The 15699-nt window shown below is 46.6% G+C and overlaps 1 protein-coding gene across 1 annotated transcript in view; it reads left to right on the top strand.

Moving 5' to 3' along the window:
- Nucleotides 1-14649, top strand: part of PLOD3 (procollagen-lysine,2-oxoglutarate 5-dioxygenase 3) — a 52780-nt gene extending 38131 nt beyond the window's left edge. Inside the window, exons 9-19 of the mRNA XM_077470835.1 lie at nucleotides 1924-2055; nucleotides 3690-3811; nucleotides 6088-6192; nucleotides 7223-7348; nucleotides 7445-7586; nucleotides 9557-9670; nucleotides 9767-9832; nucleotides 10017-10121; nucleotides 10264-10410; nucleotides 11898-12023; nucleotides 13600-14649. Coding sequence (XP_077326961.1) covers nucleotides 1924-2055; nucleotides 3690-3811; nucleotides 6088-6192; nucleotides 7223-7348; nucleotides 7445-7586; nucleotides 9557-9670; nucleotides 9767-9832; nucleotides 10017-10121; nucleotides 10264-10410; nucleotides 11898-12023; nucleotides 13600-13755 — 1341 coding nt within the window. The 3' untranslated portion in view covers nucleotides 13756-14649. The remainder of the gene's footprint in view (nucleotides 1-1923; nucleotides 2056-3689; nucleotides 3812-6087; nucleotides 6193-7222; nucleotides 7349-7444; nucleotides 7587-9556; nucleotides 9671-9766; nucleotides 9833-10016; nucleotides 10122-10263; nucleotides 10411-11897; nucleotides 12024-13599) is intronic.
- Nucleotides 14650-15699: the final 1050 nt, after the last annotated feature.

Here is a 15699-nt window from a genome sequence, read left to right as displayed (position 1 = left end):
GCTACAAATCCCTCTGCTGTGATGGCAGCTGAGACATGTAGTTCACTCAATCACAGACCTTGTTGAATTGATGACGTGGCTGTGTGCGTGGCTAATCACAGAATTTAGAGGATAAGTTCACCTTTTGGAAAAAAAAAAATAATAATAAATGCACATCTTTTTGCAGGTAAAATGTGCACTTAATGCCCCTTTCACACTGACGATCCGTTTAGATCCATCTGTCAGTTTTTTAGGCGGACCTGAACGGACACTCCGTAGAGGTCTATTGAGGGCCGGATGTCAGCTGACATCCAACCCGCTCCGATCCGAAAAAGTGTGACAGAGGAAAAACCTATTTTTCCATCTATCATCGGATCGGGTGATGACGGACTCTACGGTCCATCTTCATCAGATCTCCCATAGGGGAGAACAGCGCTCTGACAGGTCCGTCCCTGCACAGTGGGCAGAGATGGACCTGTCATCTTCCTGCTCAGCGGGGATTGACGGCGAGATCCCCCGCTGAGCAGAGCGGGCTCGTAGTGTGAAGGAGCCCCAATAAATATATATACAGTGTGTGTGCGTGTGTATATATGTGTGTGTATATGTATGTGTGTATGTATGTATGTGTATATATATATATGTATGTATATGTGTGTGTGTGTATGTATATATATATATGTATATATATATATATATGTATATATATATATATATATATATATATATATATATATATATATATATATAATTTATAAAAATGTTATGGAGTCTGCAGAGCATTGCACCTGCAATCAGCAGATCACGGGGGTAATGTCCTGTCCAGCTCCTGCAGACTCCCAGGATAGCTGTCTGCCTGTACCTCCCATACGGGGCAGGAAGATTCAGTGAACTACCAAGAGAGCTTACTAGTGCCCTCGTAGTTCATTGAGAAATACGTGCCATCAGCCGCAATGGATGACAGTTCTTGTAGTCCATCCACAGTAAACTGTGAATGCATCAGCTATGCTGTTTTTAAATTGTGACAGCAGGTGCAGGGAGAAGATCCCCCTGCCCACCTCCACAGGGAGGGGAGGATCGGGGGGGGGGGGGCGAAGGTGCTGATGCTGGAACATGTTCCATCCAAAAACGGGAGGGACGTGTAACATATATCAAAAGAGAACTTGTCCCTTTTTAGAAGGGAAAGAAGCTGCTTGGGGGGGGGGGGAACCCCTGGACCAGTGGCGGCATCCATGTGGGGTACAGGGGTGCCGGGCTCCTAATCTACATGCAGGGTGCCTTACGCATGGATTCCAATGGGGTTTATTTATTTTTATTTTATTTTTTTAGAAGCATGTAATTGGCTTAGAAAAAAAGGGGGGGCTCGGGGAGCAGACCACTGCTCTCTGAGCCCACCTAGTTGTGTGGCAATAGCGAATTAATATTCGCTATTGTCTTTCTGATTCTCCTCCTGGCTAAACCAAAACCAGGTCCTGAGACCCAATTGCCTGAGAGGAGAAGCAATCGTATAGGCGGAGGAGGAGGAGGAGGAGGAGGAGAAGAAGCCAACATGATGCAGAGGAGGAGGAGGAGACGCAGGGTGAAGTCGACGGGAGGAAGCGCTACCCGCGACCCAGATAGGGAAAGTTCGGGGCAGGCGACTCCCCCTAAAAAAAAATTAAGCACCAAACGCCACTGCCCTGGACTATATAAGGGTGTGGAGGGGGGGAGTATGTCAAAGGCTTGGCACCATGTTAAATATGGATGTATAAGATGTACTGGACCTTTTTAAGCACATTATTTATTTTTTTGGGGGCAATTTGGTGGCAATTGATTAGTATTTATATGATAACCACAGAGATCTATTTCTCTCCACCAATATAATCGACCTTGAAGTCTTGGGGGATTTCAGGGCTGTTGACTTTCAGGCTCTGACTGACCTTTTTGAAATCTTGTGTCTTTTTATAGGACGATGATTTGCCCCAGGTGCTTTTGGGAATTTTTATTGAGCAGCCGACCCCATTCCTGCCGGAGTTCCTGGAGAGGGTTTCCACCCTGAGCTACCCACGAAACCGGCTGTCTCTCTACATACATAACAGCGTAAGTGCCACCTCCTGTCTGGACTACAAGGTCTGTGTATATGTCCTGTTGTGACGGTGTCCCTCTTTACTATTGAATTCTCCACGTAAGGAAGGAAGATATGGATGACCACGTTCCGGTGCGCTTACTATTATAGCTTATAATTAACCAATTTCTTACCAAGCCAATTCTACCACTTCTTAAATGTAAAATGCAAATATATATATTTTTTTTCTTTTAAGCAGAGGCCCTAATACATAAAATTGGTGGGTGTTGATATTTTAGAAATCATTTGTGCAGCAGTTTTCAAACTTCTTTTGGCCTAAGAACACAGCCATGAATAAGGAAAGCTACAAAAACATCCTCAGAGAGCAACTTCTCCCAACCATCCAAGGACAGTTTGTTGAGGAACAATGCCTTTTCCAGCATGATGCAGCACCTTGCCCTAAGGCAAAAGTGGCTTAGTGAACAAAACATCGACATTTTGGGTCCATGGCCAGGAAACTCCCCAGACCTTAATCCCATTAAGAACTTTTCAATTCACAAGAGGTTGGGGAACAAAAAACCCCCCTACAAATTCTGACAAACTCCAAGCATTGATTATGCAAGAATGGGCTGCCATCAGTCAGGATGTGGCCCAGAAGTTGATTGATGGCAAACCAGGGTAAATCTCAGAGGTCTTGAAAAAGATGGGTCAACGTGGCAAATATTGGCTCTTTGCAAAACTTCATGTAATTGTCAACAAAAGCCTTTGACACTAATGAAATGCTTGTAATTATACTTCAGTATACCATAGTAACATCTGACAAAAAGATCTAAAAACACTGAAGCAGCAAACTTTATAAAAAAATATTTGTGTCATTCTCAAAACATGGCCATTATTATGGAGTTGTCCTGGCTAAAACATCTTCCAATCTTCTGAGAAGCCTTTACAAAATTTTGGAGTGTGCTTATGGGAATTTGTCCCCATTTGTGAAGCCAGGTACTGATGTGGGATGAGAATACCTGGATCACCATCTGTGTTTCAATCCATTCCAATGATTTTCAGTAGGACTGAGGTCAAGGCTCTATGCAGCCAGTTCCAACACACCAAACTGGTCAAACCATGTTCTGGAGTTGGCCGGCATTTATGACGTCCACTACTAATGTTGAATGAGAAGACCTGACTCGCATTCAGCATTCCAGTTTATCCCAAAGGTGATCGGTTGGGTTGAGGTCAGGGCTCTGTGCAGGACGTTCCAGTTCTGTTACCACGAAGTTGAAAGAGCCCATTTGTCTACAACAGGGATCCTCAAACTACGGCCCTCCAGCTGTTGCAAAACTACACATCCCATGAGGCATTGTAAAACTCTGACATTCACAGACATGGCTAGGCATGATGGGATTTGTAGTTCCTGAACAACTGGAAGGCCATAGTTTGAAGACCCCTGGTTTACAATATCTTTGTGTGTTGGAGTATTACCAGTACTCTTCACTGGGTACATCTGAACAAAATTTATTTAGAGGCTGGCAGGGAAATAAAGGCTATTTTGCAGTAGGAGCCTGTTTGCAATATTTATTTAGGTCACATGATGCACCAGTTTCATGTTCTGACGACAAGATATGCTTGCATTGTTTTCTTTACTTACATTTTTTTTCTTCTTACCCAAAAATAGGAAGTTTATCACGAGAAACACATCCAGACGTTCTGGGAGAACCACAAGGACGAGTTCCCCAATGTGAAGATTGTGGGTCCGGAGGAGGCGCTGAGCCAGGGCGAGGCTCGAGATATGGGCTTGTACGTGTTTAGTGAGCATGGGGGTGCGACCTTGTATATGTGTGAGGGCATTTTTTAAATCTCACCTCCGTTATTTTTGCTACAAGACTGACAGATGCATGCACAAAACACAACCTATCCTTCCTAGTAAATGAGCATGAATAATAATCTGTGTACAATAACAATACGCTAATAAATTACTTGGCTCAGATTATAGCATCTTTACAATCTCTGTAGGCAACCGGGACCCTAGGTTCCGCTGTATTAGCAGTTGAGGGAAAATTGCCATAGTTCTGGCACAAATCTTTGTAGTTATGTCATTGTCGAGTCCTCCTGTCAGCTTAAGCTGCCTTAATTGAAAGTTTAGGTAGACAATGATCACACAAGACTATTTTTTTCTCACTACTTCCTTTTACCATTGTCTTCTATGGGTGAAACATTTCCAAATTCAATCTCTAGATGTCACTATTGTATCATATATGTCATACATGTCATTGTTTCTTCTGGTACAGACCTTTGTCGTTATGTCATTGTAGAGTCCTCCCGTCAGCTTAAGTTGCTTAAATCATTTGGAAAGTTTAGGTAGACAATACCACACGAGTATCCTTTCTCACTACTTCCTTTACCATTGTCTGTCTGCTGTCTATGGGTTAAACACTTCCTAATTCAACGCTAGATGGCGATATTGTATCATACATGTCATAGGTCGTATATGTCAAAGTGTCAAGCTATATTACCTGAATGAAAATGGGAGAATCTTACTCTGCCAACTTTTTTCAGACAGGAACTGCACAGGCCAGCTCAGGGAGGATATACAAGTTTATCCTCCCTGAGCCTGTTTTAGTCCAACAAGTAGACGGTGACCCTGGAGATACTGAACAAAGCTGAATCGGTGAAAGCATTGTCAGGGGGATTACTGTGATCGCTGTGAGAAACAACATTGACTGCACATGACATTATCCATATGACATATGACATGACATTATCCGTATTGACTGCACATGACATTATCATGCCAAGGTTCTGTTCTTGGACCACTCCTATTTTCAATCTATACCTCCTCCCTGGGTCAACTGATGGCCTCCCACGGCTTCCAATACCATCTCTATGCTGACGACACCCAAATCTATTTCTCTACCCCTCAGCTCACTCCCTCTGTCTCCTCGCATATCACTAATTTACTATCAGATATATCAGTCTGGATGTCACACCACTTCCTCAAAATCAATCTATCCAAAACCGAACTTATAATTTTTCCTCCCCCATATGCCCCTTCCCCTGATCTCACTGTCAAAATTGATGGCACAACCATCCACCCATCCCCTCACGCCAAGGTTCTAGGTGTAGTCCTGGACTCTGAACTCTCCTTCAAGCAACACATCCAATCACTGTCCAAATCCTGCCGCCTCAACCTCCGCAACATCTCCAAAATACGCCCCTTTCTAACCAATGAGACAACAAAGCTCTTAATTCACTCGCTGGTCATCTCCCGCCTTGGCTACTGCAACTCCCTTCTCATTGGCTTACCTCTACATAATCTATCACCTCTTCAATCCCTCATGAATGCCGCTGCCAGACTCATCCACCTTACCAATCGCTCTGTGTCTGCCACTCCTCTCTGTCAATCCCTCCACTGGCTTCCGCTCAGCCAAAGAATTAAACTCAAAATACTAACAACTACATACAAAGCCATACACAACTCTGCCCCCAGCTACATCACTAGCTTAGTCTCTAAATACCAACCTACTCGTTCTCTTCGTTCCTCTCAAGACCTCCTGCTCTCTAGCTCCCTCATCACCTCCTCCCATACTCGCCTCCAGGACTTTTCCAAAGCCTCCCCAATCCTATGGAATGCCCTACCCCAATCTGTCCGCTTATCTCCTACTTTATTAGCTTTTAGACGATCCCTGAAAACACTTCTCTTCAGAGAAGCCTACCCTACCCACACATAACTGTATTTTCATTTTCTCCATCAGCTCACCCCCCCCCCCCCCCCACAGTTATTACCTTTTGTTTCAACTTGACCCTTCCTTCTAGATTGTAAGCTCTAACGAGCAGGGCCCTCTGATCCCTCCTGTATTGATTTGTATTGTAAGTGTACTGTCTGCCCTCATATTGTAAAGCGCTGCGCAAACTGTTGGCGCTATATAAATCCTGAATAATAATAATAATAATAATATGTGATGCTAGGTCCACTTTAATCGGCCCCAGTCCGGGTGGATTGTCGCATGGTACTCAAAGCTATCAGCGCTGAATTCCAATAGGTTGGATAAAATGGTTGAATTTTTCCTTTGCAGGGACCTGTGCAGGCAGGATGTGACCTGTGATTACTACTTCAGCTTGGACGCCGATGTGGTTCTGACCAATCCCGACACTTTGTACATCCTCATCCAGGAGAACCGGTCAGTATTGCCAATCACAGCAGAGCATCATATTATGATATATTATTACTAAATGGATTCTGTACCACCTACACACCGCTCCCCCTATAATCCCATACTCGCCCCCTGCACACCTCTCCCCCTATAATCCCGTACTCATCCCTGCACACCTTTCCTATAATCCCATACTCCTACCCCCACCCCACTCCGGCACGCCTCTCCCCCTATAATCCCATACTCGCCCCCCCTGCACACCTCTCCTCCTAAAATCCTGTACTCATCCCTGCACACCTCTCCTATAATCCCATACTCGCCCCCTGCACACCTCCTCCTATAAATCTATACTCATCCCTGCACACCTTTCCTATAATCCTGTACTCCTACCCCCCACCCCACCCCCGCACACCTCTCCTCCTCCTATAATCCCATACTCATCCCTGCACACCTCTCCTCCTATAATCCCGTACTCATCCCTGCACACCTCTCCTCCTATAATCCCGTACTCATCCCTGCACATCTCTCCGCCTATAATCCCGTACTCATCCCTGCACACCTCTCCGCCTATAATCCCGTACTCATCCCTGCACACCTCTCCGCCTATAATCCCCGTACTCATCCCTGCACACCTCTCTTCCTATAATCCCATACTCATCCCTGCACATCTCTCCTCCTATAATCCCGTACTCATCCCTGCACACCTCTCTTCCTATAATCCCATACTCATCCCTGCACACCTCTCCGCCTATAATCCCATACTCATCCCTGCACATCTCTCCTCCTATAATCCCGTACTCATCCCTGCACACCTCTCTTCCTATAATCCCATACACCCCCTGCACACCTCTCCTGTAATTCCGTACTCACCCCCTGCACACCTGTCCTATAATTCCATACTCACCCCCTGCACACCTCTCCTATAATCCCGTACTCACCCCCTACACACCTCTCCTATAATCCCGTACTCACCCCCTGCACACCTCTCCTATAATCCCGTACTCACCCCCTGCACACCTCTCCTCCTATAATCCTGTACTCATCTCTCTGCCTACAGCAAGGTCATTGCACCCATGGTGTCTCGGAGTGGAAAACTTTGGTCCAACTTCTGGGGAGCTCTGAGCCCCGAGGGGTACTACGCCCGATCTGAGGACTACGTAGACCTCGTTCAGGGGAAAAGAATGTAAGTAACTTATAACAAGGGAGAGTTGTTGCGTCCCCTGCAGGAGGATAAAATAACTTAATCAGTTTATTTTTTATTTTTTTATGTCTCTTTCAGTGGTGTGTGGAATGTGCCCTATATTGCCCACACCTATCTTATTAAGGGCGAGATTCTACGTAAAGAGCTGCTTCATAGAAGTGTCTTCACCTTGGCGGGACTGGACTCCGATATGTCTTTCTGTAAGAGCATGAGGGATAAGGTAAAAGGACACATATCTAAGTTGTATATTTAGCTGATTGTAAAAACTTAGAGGGATTTCACTGGAAAAAAATGTATTAAAAGCCAGCAGCTATAAATACTACAGCTGCTGACTTTTAATAAATGGACACTCACCTGTTCCAGGGTCCAGCGATGCCGGCAGCCGAGACCGATCGATCTCTCGGCTGCTGCCGCCGCCATTCTAGGTGAGGGAATCGGGAAGTGAAGTGTTGTGGCTTCACTTCCCGGTTCCCTACTGCGCAATGCGCGAGTCGCTCAGCACAATAGGAATGCTCCGCGCTGTCTGTGGGACCCGTGTGTCGCAGCAGACAGCATGCTGGGACAGGAAGAGGCATACACTCCCGTGGGAGTCTATGCCCGGAAGTGGGTGCAAATACCTGCACCCCCCCTCCCCCCTGAAAGGTGCCAACTGTGACACCGGAGGGGGGGAGGGTTTCTGATGAGTGGAAGTTCCACTTTAGGGTGGAACCCCACTTTAAAATATTAGCAAAACTTCAAAATTGCTGTTGATACCCCCAGGCATGTAGCACTTGGTACTGTTCTGATCCATGCTGTGGACAGCGCACCCCCGGAAGGAAGTGTGTGTGTGTGTGTGTGTGTGTGTGTGTGTATATAGCCAGTTAAAAATTAATGCAATAATACATTTTTTGCAATCCACCTCCATTGCACCACGCTGCAGGCAACAGAACTGAATGAAATGTCACTTTGAATTTTTTTTTGGGGGGGGGGCTTAATATTTTCTAATAGAATGGAAGGATTAGAACCTCTATCTGTTCCTCTAGGCCAGTGTTTGCCAATTTCATTCCCCAAACAGGCCGTATGAGCATTTACTTTTGGAAAAAAATTCTGTAATAAATACCATGCATAGATTTAAAGCACCTGGGCAAGGTGAAGGAAATCCTGAAAACATGAGCTGTTGGGGAGGGGGGCGGTACTTGAGGACTGGTGTAGAGAACTATTGCTCTTAGACCAATGGTCTCCAAACTGCAACACGTAGGCCAGATGCGGCATTTTGCTTGCTTTTATCCGGCCTTTGGGGCCATAAATCCCCCCCCACTGACACCCTTGGAGGGACTCCCTTCCTTCCACTAATACCAATGATTGGGGTAAAATTTCTCCTAATGAGACTAACAATGGGGCCTAATGATACCCAATGATGGGGCAGTATTCCTCCCAATGAGACCAACAATGTTGCACATTTTCTCCCAATGACAAAAACAAGGGGTCCCAATGACACCAATAATGCGGCACTATTCTTCACAATAACACTGATGGGGCCCAGTGACACCAGTAATGGGGCACAATTTCTCCCATTGATGGGGGCACTATTCCTCCCCATGACACTGAGACCCAATTTCTGCCAATGTCACCAACAATGAGGCCCAATTTCTTCCAATGTCACCAACAATGAGGCCCAATTTCTTCCAATGTCACCAACAATGAGGCCCAATTTCTGCCAATGTCATTAACAATGAGGCCCAATTTCTCCCAATGACACCAACAATGACGCCCAATGATGCACTTGATGGGGCACAGTTTCTCCCAATGACGCTAACAATGAGACCCAATGACATCCAGTGATGGGGCACAACTTCTCCCAATGACACCAACAATGGGGCACAATTCCAACCCCCCCCCCCCCCACAGAGAAGATTGATAAGGTGCAATTACTCCCACTGATGTTGGGACCTTTTCTACTCCCATTGCCCACACTCTGGCCCCACTAAAGTCTAAAGGACAGTAAACTGGCCCTTTGGTTAGAAAGTTTGGAGACCCCTGCTCTAGACGCAGAGATAGAAAATGTTCCCAATTGGGGACAGCAATAAAATAAGACCTTCCATACGCCATCTAAAGCTGATGTACTATTAAACTCACCGGGGGTTGCACTCCTCCTTTTCTTTTACTATCCTGTTTGTGACCGGCCTGCTTTGCCCTCCCCTTCCTCTGCAGAGCATCTTCCTTCACATCAGCAATAGAGATGAATTTGGGCGTTTGGTGTCCACCTCGAAGTACAACACATCCCGCCTGCACAATGACTTGTGGCAGATCTTCGAGAACCCTGTGGTAAGTCCGTCCTGCCCTCCTTCTTGATGTATGTGTGTCAGCTGGAGCCGCTGATAACCCTTCAGAATCCCTTTAATTCTGCGTGTCCTTTTGCAGGACTGGCGGGAGAAATACATGCATGAAAATTACTCCAAGATATTCGAGGAAGATTACTTTGAACAGGTAAGATTTGTGGTGTGAGCGGCTGTGCTGGTAATGCTCTGATTGCCATGAAGGTGAAACGTCCTGGGTGTGTTGATGTGATTTTTATCCATTTGTTGGCCGCCATACCTCCCAGATCTGCTGCTTGATATTGGAATTGTGTTGACAACCATCCAATGCCATAACTTGTTCTCTGTGTCGGCAGCCCTGCCCTGACGTATATTGGTTCCCCATCTTTAAAGAAGTGATGTGTGATGAGTTTGTGGAGCAGATGGAACACTTTAACCAATGGTCGGGTGGGAAGAATGAGGTAAATCTTTCATAGTGTATCCACTCTGGGACTATCCATTTCCCCCTTTGTTCTCAGATCACCATTGTTTTTGCTCATTGAATTGACCCTCACCCCCCCCCCCCCTTTTTTTTTTTTCTTTTTTAATTTCTCCTGCATCCAGGATAAGCGGCTGGCTGGGGGTTACGAGAGTGTACCAACAGTAGACATCCATATGACTCAGGTGGGCTACCAGGATGAGTGGCTGAAGTTCCTGCAGGACTACATTGCCCCCGTCACAGAGAAACTCTTCCCAGGATATTACACCAAGGTGAGCGGAACGTAGCACATCCGTGATTTGAATGGTTTACAGCAGGGCTGCAAAAAACTGACAGTTTAGGAGCCAGCCAGTTCAGTCTGTCAGCCAGCTTGGTCACTGAATTTATTTGCATTTCAGATAGACTACTTACCTGTATTCTGTACACTCTGTGCAAAGTAAAAAATCTGTAAATAAGGTGACTTTTTTTTCCTTTTTTAGTGCAATAACACCTCAGTGTAAGGTGGCCCCTCACCTGACAGCTGTAAGGTAACAGCGTATGTAGATAAAAGTAGGGGATAGTATAGTGAATCACGTTGTGGACTTCTTATGGATAGCATAAAGCGGAAACCATTTAGGAAGTCTTTTTCCTGATGGATAATTCTCACTTCGGTAATGTATAGAAATGGAACTTCCTTGGTGCCAATGAGCAGCATGGATGTCCCTCCCAGGCTTTTCCGTGCGATTATATAAAGGACAAAAGGGGTTCGAGATAGTGTAGTATGTAAAAACTAGATGATGCTTTATTTTTAAAACCGCTGTGGTACTCTCATAACAAAACCATAACGGGAGCTATTCACCATGAGCAGCGAGCTCGCACACTGGCTTCACTACCGGTGCCTGTCTGTCCCAACGCGTAGCGTCACGCCCACATGACTTCATCAGGGGAGCAGCAGTGTTGAGCTTTCCAGAGCATATATTCACAGGTTCCTCAGAGCGATGATGGTGAAGGTGGGTGATCACAAGAGTATCTCTCTCTCCCTCTTTGTGAAAGAATCTTTATCACGGTAGAAGGGTTAGCTGGTCCCTATACATGTCAGAATACCCTCATGACTGCGTATATCGGCAGGCTCCTCTGCCTTGTGGAAAGCTCCACATGATATCATGATGGCTATTGGCAGGTTTCTCTGTTGGTTGGAGACCCTTGCTGTGACCGGTTTGCTGTCACAGATAAAAAACCAGCCAGCCTTTTTGGCAAAATTGACAGCAGTAAGAAAAGTTAGGCTAAAAATGAACCTGTAACTTTGCTTATGGGGTGGCTTCTCTTTATTGCCCCACTTGCCCCGCAGCACTTGCTCCTCTTTCCTTTACGCCCCCGTTGCTCTGTTAAGCCTCCAGGAGTAGGGAAAGAGAGCCCTGTGTAAGACCTGGACTGCTCTGGTCAGTGCTTGCACATGGCTGAGGAACTCTACCCATCCCTTATAAGACACCTCTGGGCCAATCGCCAAGTGCCATGCTCCTCCCTGCTAGGGAAGTACGGGGTATTTTCTTTGCCCCCAGCTCTGCTGAATGGAGTAGCGGGGACATGAAAGGTAGGTGTTGATGAGCAGCAGGCAAAAAGCAAATCTTGGTTGCATTTCCCCCGAATAGGCAAAGCACGATTTTATTATTTTTTTTTCTTTAAAGCTGTATTAATATTATGCTTGTCTTTGGGGTTTGCCCTGCCAAAGATAATCCCACACATGTAACTCTTACTAAATGTGTCTATTTTGATGCACCAGGCAAAAGCGTTTCTGAATTTCATCGTCCGCTACCGACCAGATGAGCAACCTTCACTCCGCCCCCATCATGACTCCTCTACATTTACCATCAACGTCGCTCTGAACCAGAAAGGCATCGACTACGAGGTGAGGGGACCCTGGGACTGTTTCAAAGTTCTTCACGTGTGTTTGTGGAGTTTCTAGTTGTATTTTTCAAACCCAACTTAAATGTTAATTTTAAGGGCCGGTTCACACCAAGAACGCAGTGAGGGTAAAGGCTTGTTTTCCGCATCGCCTGTGTGATCTGCCAATACATCATTAATGGTCACCCTCAAACATAGGTTGCAGACGCAATGCGTACTGCAGTACCGTGCGATTTGGTGCAGCGGGCTTTTCAGTAGTAGTGCATGCACTGCTTTTTGTGCATTCAGTGCGATTTGCAGGCCATTCAAATAAATAGGCTGCTGAATTGCGCTGCAGACATCGCACAGGACCAGCGGAACACATTCCTGTGCAATTCTGGTGTGAACTGCCCGAAAATCATCTACATTCCAGGTGCATCGAAAAAGTCTACAAAGTTTTTTTTTTTTTTTTTTTGTTTTTTTTTTTTTTGTTTTGCAACGGGGTGATGACCAGTGGTAATTGGTTACCATATTTTGCCACTAATGGCATGATAGAAGTACAGAGGGGGTCCCAGCCTCTGTGGATAGCAGGAGAGGAGATGGTTAAAGAGGAAGTAAACTCTCCCACTGCGTCTTTTTTCATTTAGTCAATTATAATAACTAATTATCAGACTATAGCCACTGTAATCCAGCCCAAATTACATATTACTGTTTAAAGAAACTTTAAAAAACTTGTTTCCAGGGGATTGGCAGGGCCATCTTAAGTATTGTTTTCTGAGTCCACAGTGGCGTGTATTTCCGCCCTTATATTGAGCACTTCCTGTACTGTTAACCAAGCCTCCTTCTCAATCCAACGTTTCTATGGCAACCCTGCTCATAGCTGACTTGTTTTATTTCATAGTATTTACGTGTGCCGATTGTCTAATGTTTGCCTTTGTCAGTCTTATCAGCTTCAGCTGATAAGACTGCAGTAATGGCCAGGTTTACTCTGCATGTGATGTCACATGGGGTGTAGGAGGAAGCTCCTGAGTGATTCTGCAGCCTCCTGGGATATCAGTGTTGTGTGCTGCTAGGAAGTCCTGATAACAGATAGATAAGCACATAGAGAGTGTGCTGTAAATCAGGGGAGATCTGGGCATGCTCAGTGACGTCATTCTAAAGAACAAAAAGGATTACAATAGTACTAAGCAAGTAAGGAGATATCTACAAGCAGGGTTCATTAGGGTTTTTTTTTATGCTGATTTACATGGGACAAAGTTGTGGGGGAGAGTTTACAACAACTTTAAAGGAGAGTTACAATTGCTTTGAGGCCCATATGTAAATGCCATCAGCCAGTAGAAGGTTTGCTAGACCTTAACACCCTCCAATGGGCACACAACTTTTTGCACAATTGTTTTCCTCTCACCTATTCAGGCACGGCAACTACTTGGACTGTGCTTGTACTCCTTATACAGTGTGGGGAGGGGGGGGGAGGCGGTTTGGTGTGGGTATTGGGCAGATTTGTCCTCTTTTGATCTGTTTTTAAAATCGGGTTGTTTGGGCCCATTCTTGCGTAGATCCTGAAATACTGACCTGTTCCTACTATTATTTTCACCCCACAGGGCGGCGGCTGTCGGTTTATCCGCTACAACTGCCGTGTGGAGTCTCCCAGGAAAGGATGGTCCTTTATACACCCTGGCCGGCTAACCCATTACCACGAGGGTCTACCCACCACCAAAGGGACCCGCTACATTATGGTGTCATTTGTAGATCCTTGACCCCGTAGTCTTTCCATCCCCTAAAAAAAACAAAAACCCAGCAAGACGAGACTAATTCCCTGACATGGCAGTTGGAGTGAGCTGCCGTAGTCTGGCATACCCTTACTCTCTGACGACCACCAACCATGACTATGGAAGAACTGTATGGCGGGGAAGAGTCACCGTGCCACCAAATCCGATCTTTATCATCCTACACTGCTTCGTAAAAACGCGACACTCCACAAGTCTCCGACTTCGGCAAGTTCTTCTGGGGAAGAAAATGTATGGCTCAAAGATGAGCAAATCATGTGCCTTACTGTCCAGCTGACGTTCTCCTTCAATACTTGGCTTCTTCATGACCATCTCACTCTTACCTCAAGCTGCCTTAGCTCCTTCATGTTGGCTGTTCGCTTAGATGTGACATCATGGCGGTGGGCTTTGAACGTTGTCCAGCCACATAGATGTGCACAGCCCCATTGAGTGCTTGGAGCTCCCTCAAGTCGTGCTGGAACCAAAAGCTCCCGCTCACTTGGCAACAGTCGGGAGCCGTTAAGGCTGACTCCCGCCAGCGGAAAGCTGTTCTCTTACCAAAGTCATGGGGTGTTTTATTTTTTATTTTTTTACACAGAGATTTAGATGTTTGCACATTTTCTGGGGAAAGGAAACACATATTTTTGTACAAAGTGTTCGCTGGGAAGAAGTTAGCAGGATCACAGGGGAGCAAAACTGGGAGCCATTTCATGGGGTGGGGGAAGGATTTCCCCTTCCCACATTTTAATTGTTTTTGCGATTTTGTTGGCTTTGTACAAAATGCTTTAAATTATTTGCCGCCTAAACATTTTATAAGTAATTTTAAAGAGAATCAGTGATTTACATTTAATTTGTTTAATAAAATCAAAAACTTCTACAAGAAAATGTGTGGTTTGTGTTGCGTCAATGTGTTTCTAGATATTTCGACAAGACGGGCGTGATCAGTTCACCTCCTTACATGGTGGTCATTGGGGGGGGGGGGGCCCTTACATTGTGGTCAGGGGCCTCCCCTCACTTGGTGATCAGTGGGCCTCCCCTCAGCTGGTGGTCAGTGGGCCTCCCTTTCATATGCTGATCAGTGGGCCTCCCTTTCACATGCTGATCAGTGGGCCTCCCTTTCACATGCTGATCAGTGGGCCTCCCTTTCACATGCTGATCAGTGGGCCTCCCTTTCACATGCTGATCAGTGGGCCTCCCTTTCACATGCTGATCAGTGGGCCTCCCTTTCACATGCTGATCAGTGGGCCTCCCTTTCACATGGTGGTCAGTGGGCCTCGCCTTTCACATGGTGGTCAGTGGGCCTCGCCTTTCACATGGTGGTCAGTGGGCCTCGCCTTCAGATGGTGGTCAGTGGGCCTCGCCTTCAGATGGTGGTCAGTGGGCCTCGCCTTCAGATGGTGGTCAGTGGGCCTCGCCTTCAGATGGTGGTCAGTGGGCCTCGCCTTCCGATGGTGGTCAGTGGGCCTCGCCTTCCGATGGTGGTCAGTGGGCCTCGCCTTCCGATGGTGGTCAGTGGGCCTCGCCTTCCGATGGTGGTCAGTGGGCCTCGCCTTCCGATGGTGGTCAGTGGGCCTCGCCTTCCGATGGTGGTCAGTGGGCCTCGCCTTCCGATGGTGGTCAGTGGGCCTCGCCTTCAGATGGTGGTCAGTGGGCCTCGCCTTCAGATGGTGGTCAGTGGGCCTCGCCTCCAGATGGTGGTCAGTGGGCCTCGCCTCCAGATGGTGGTCAGTGGGCCTCGCCTCCAGATGGTGGTCAGTGGGCCTCGCCTCCAGATGGTGGTCAGTGGGCCTCGCCTCCAGATGGTGGTCAGTGGGCCTCGCCTCCAGATGGTGGTCAGTGGGCCTCGCCTCCAGATGGTGGTCAGTGGGCCTCGCCTCCAGATGGTGGTCAGTGGGCCTCGCCTCCAGATGGTGGTCAGTGGGCCTCGCCTCCAGA

This window comes from Lithobates pipiens, unplaced genomic scaffold, assembly GCF_037356315.1.
Source record: "Lithobates pipiens isolate NorthernLeopardFrog02 unplaced genomic scaffold, aLitPip1_a1.2 Scaffold_8, whole genome shotgun sequence".
NCBI classification, from domain to species: domain Eukaryota; kingdom Metazoa; phylum Chordata; class Amphibia; order Anura; family Ranidae; genus Lithobates; species Lithobates pipiens.
The sequence above is the reverse complement of the archived record's forward strand: the minus strand, read 5'-3'. Positions and strand labels throughout refer to the sequence as shown.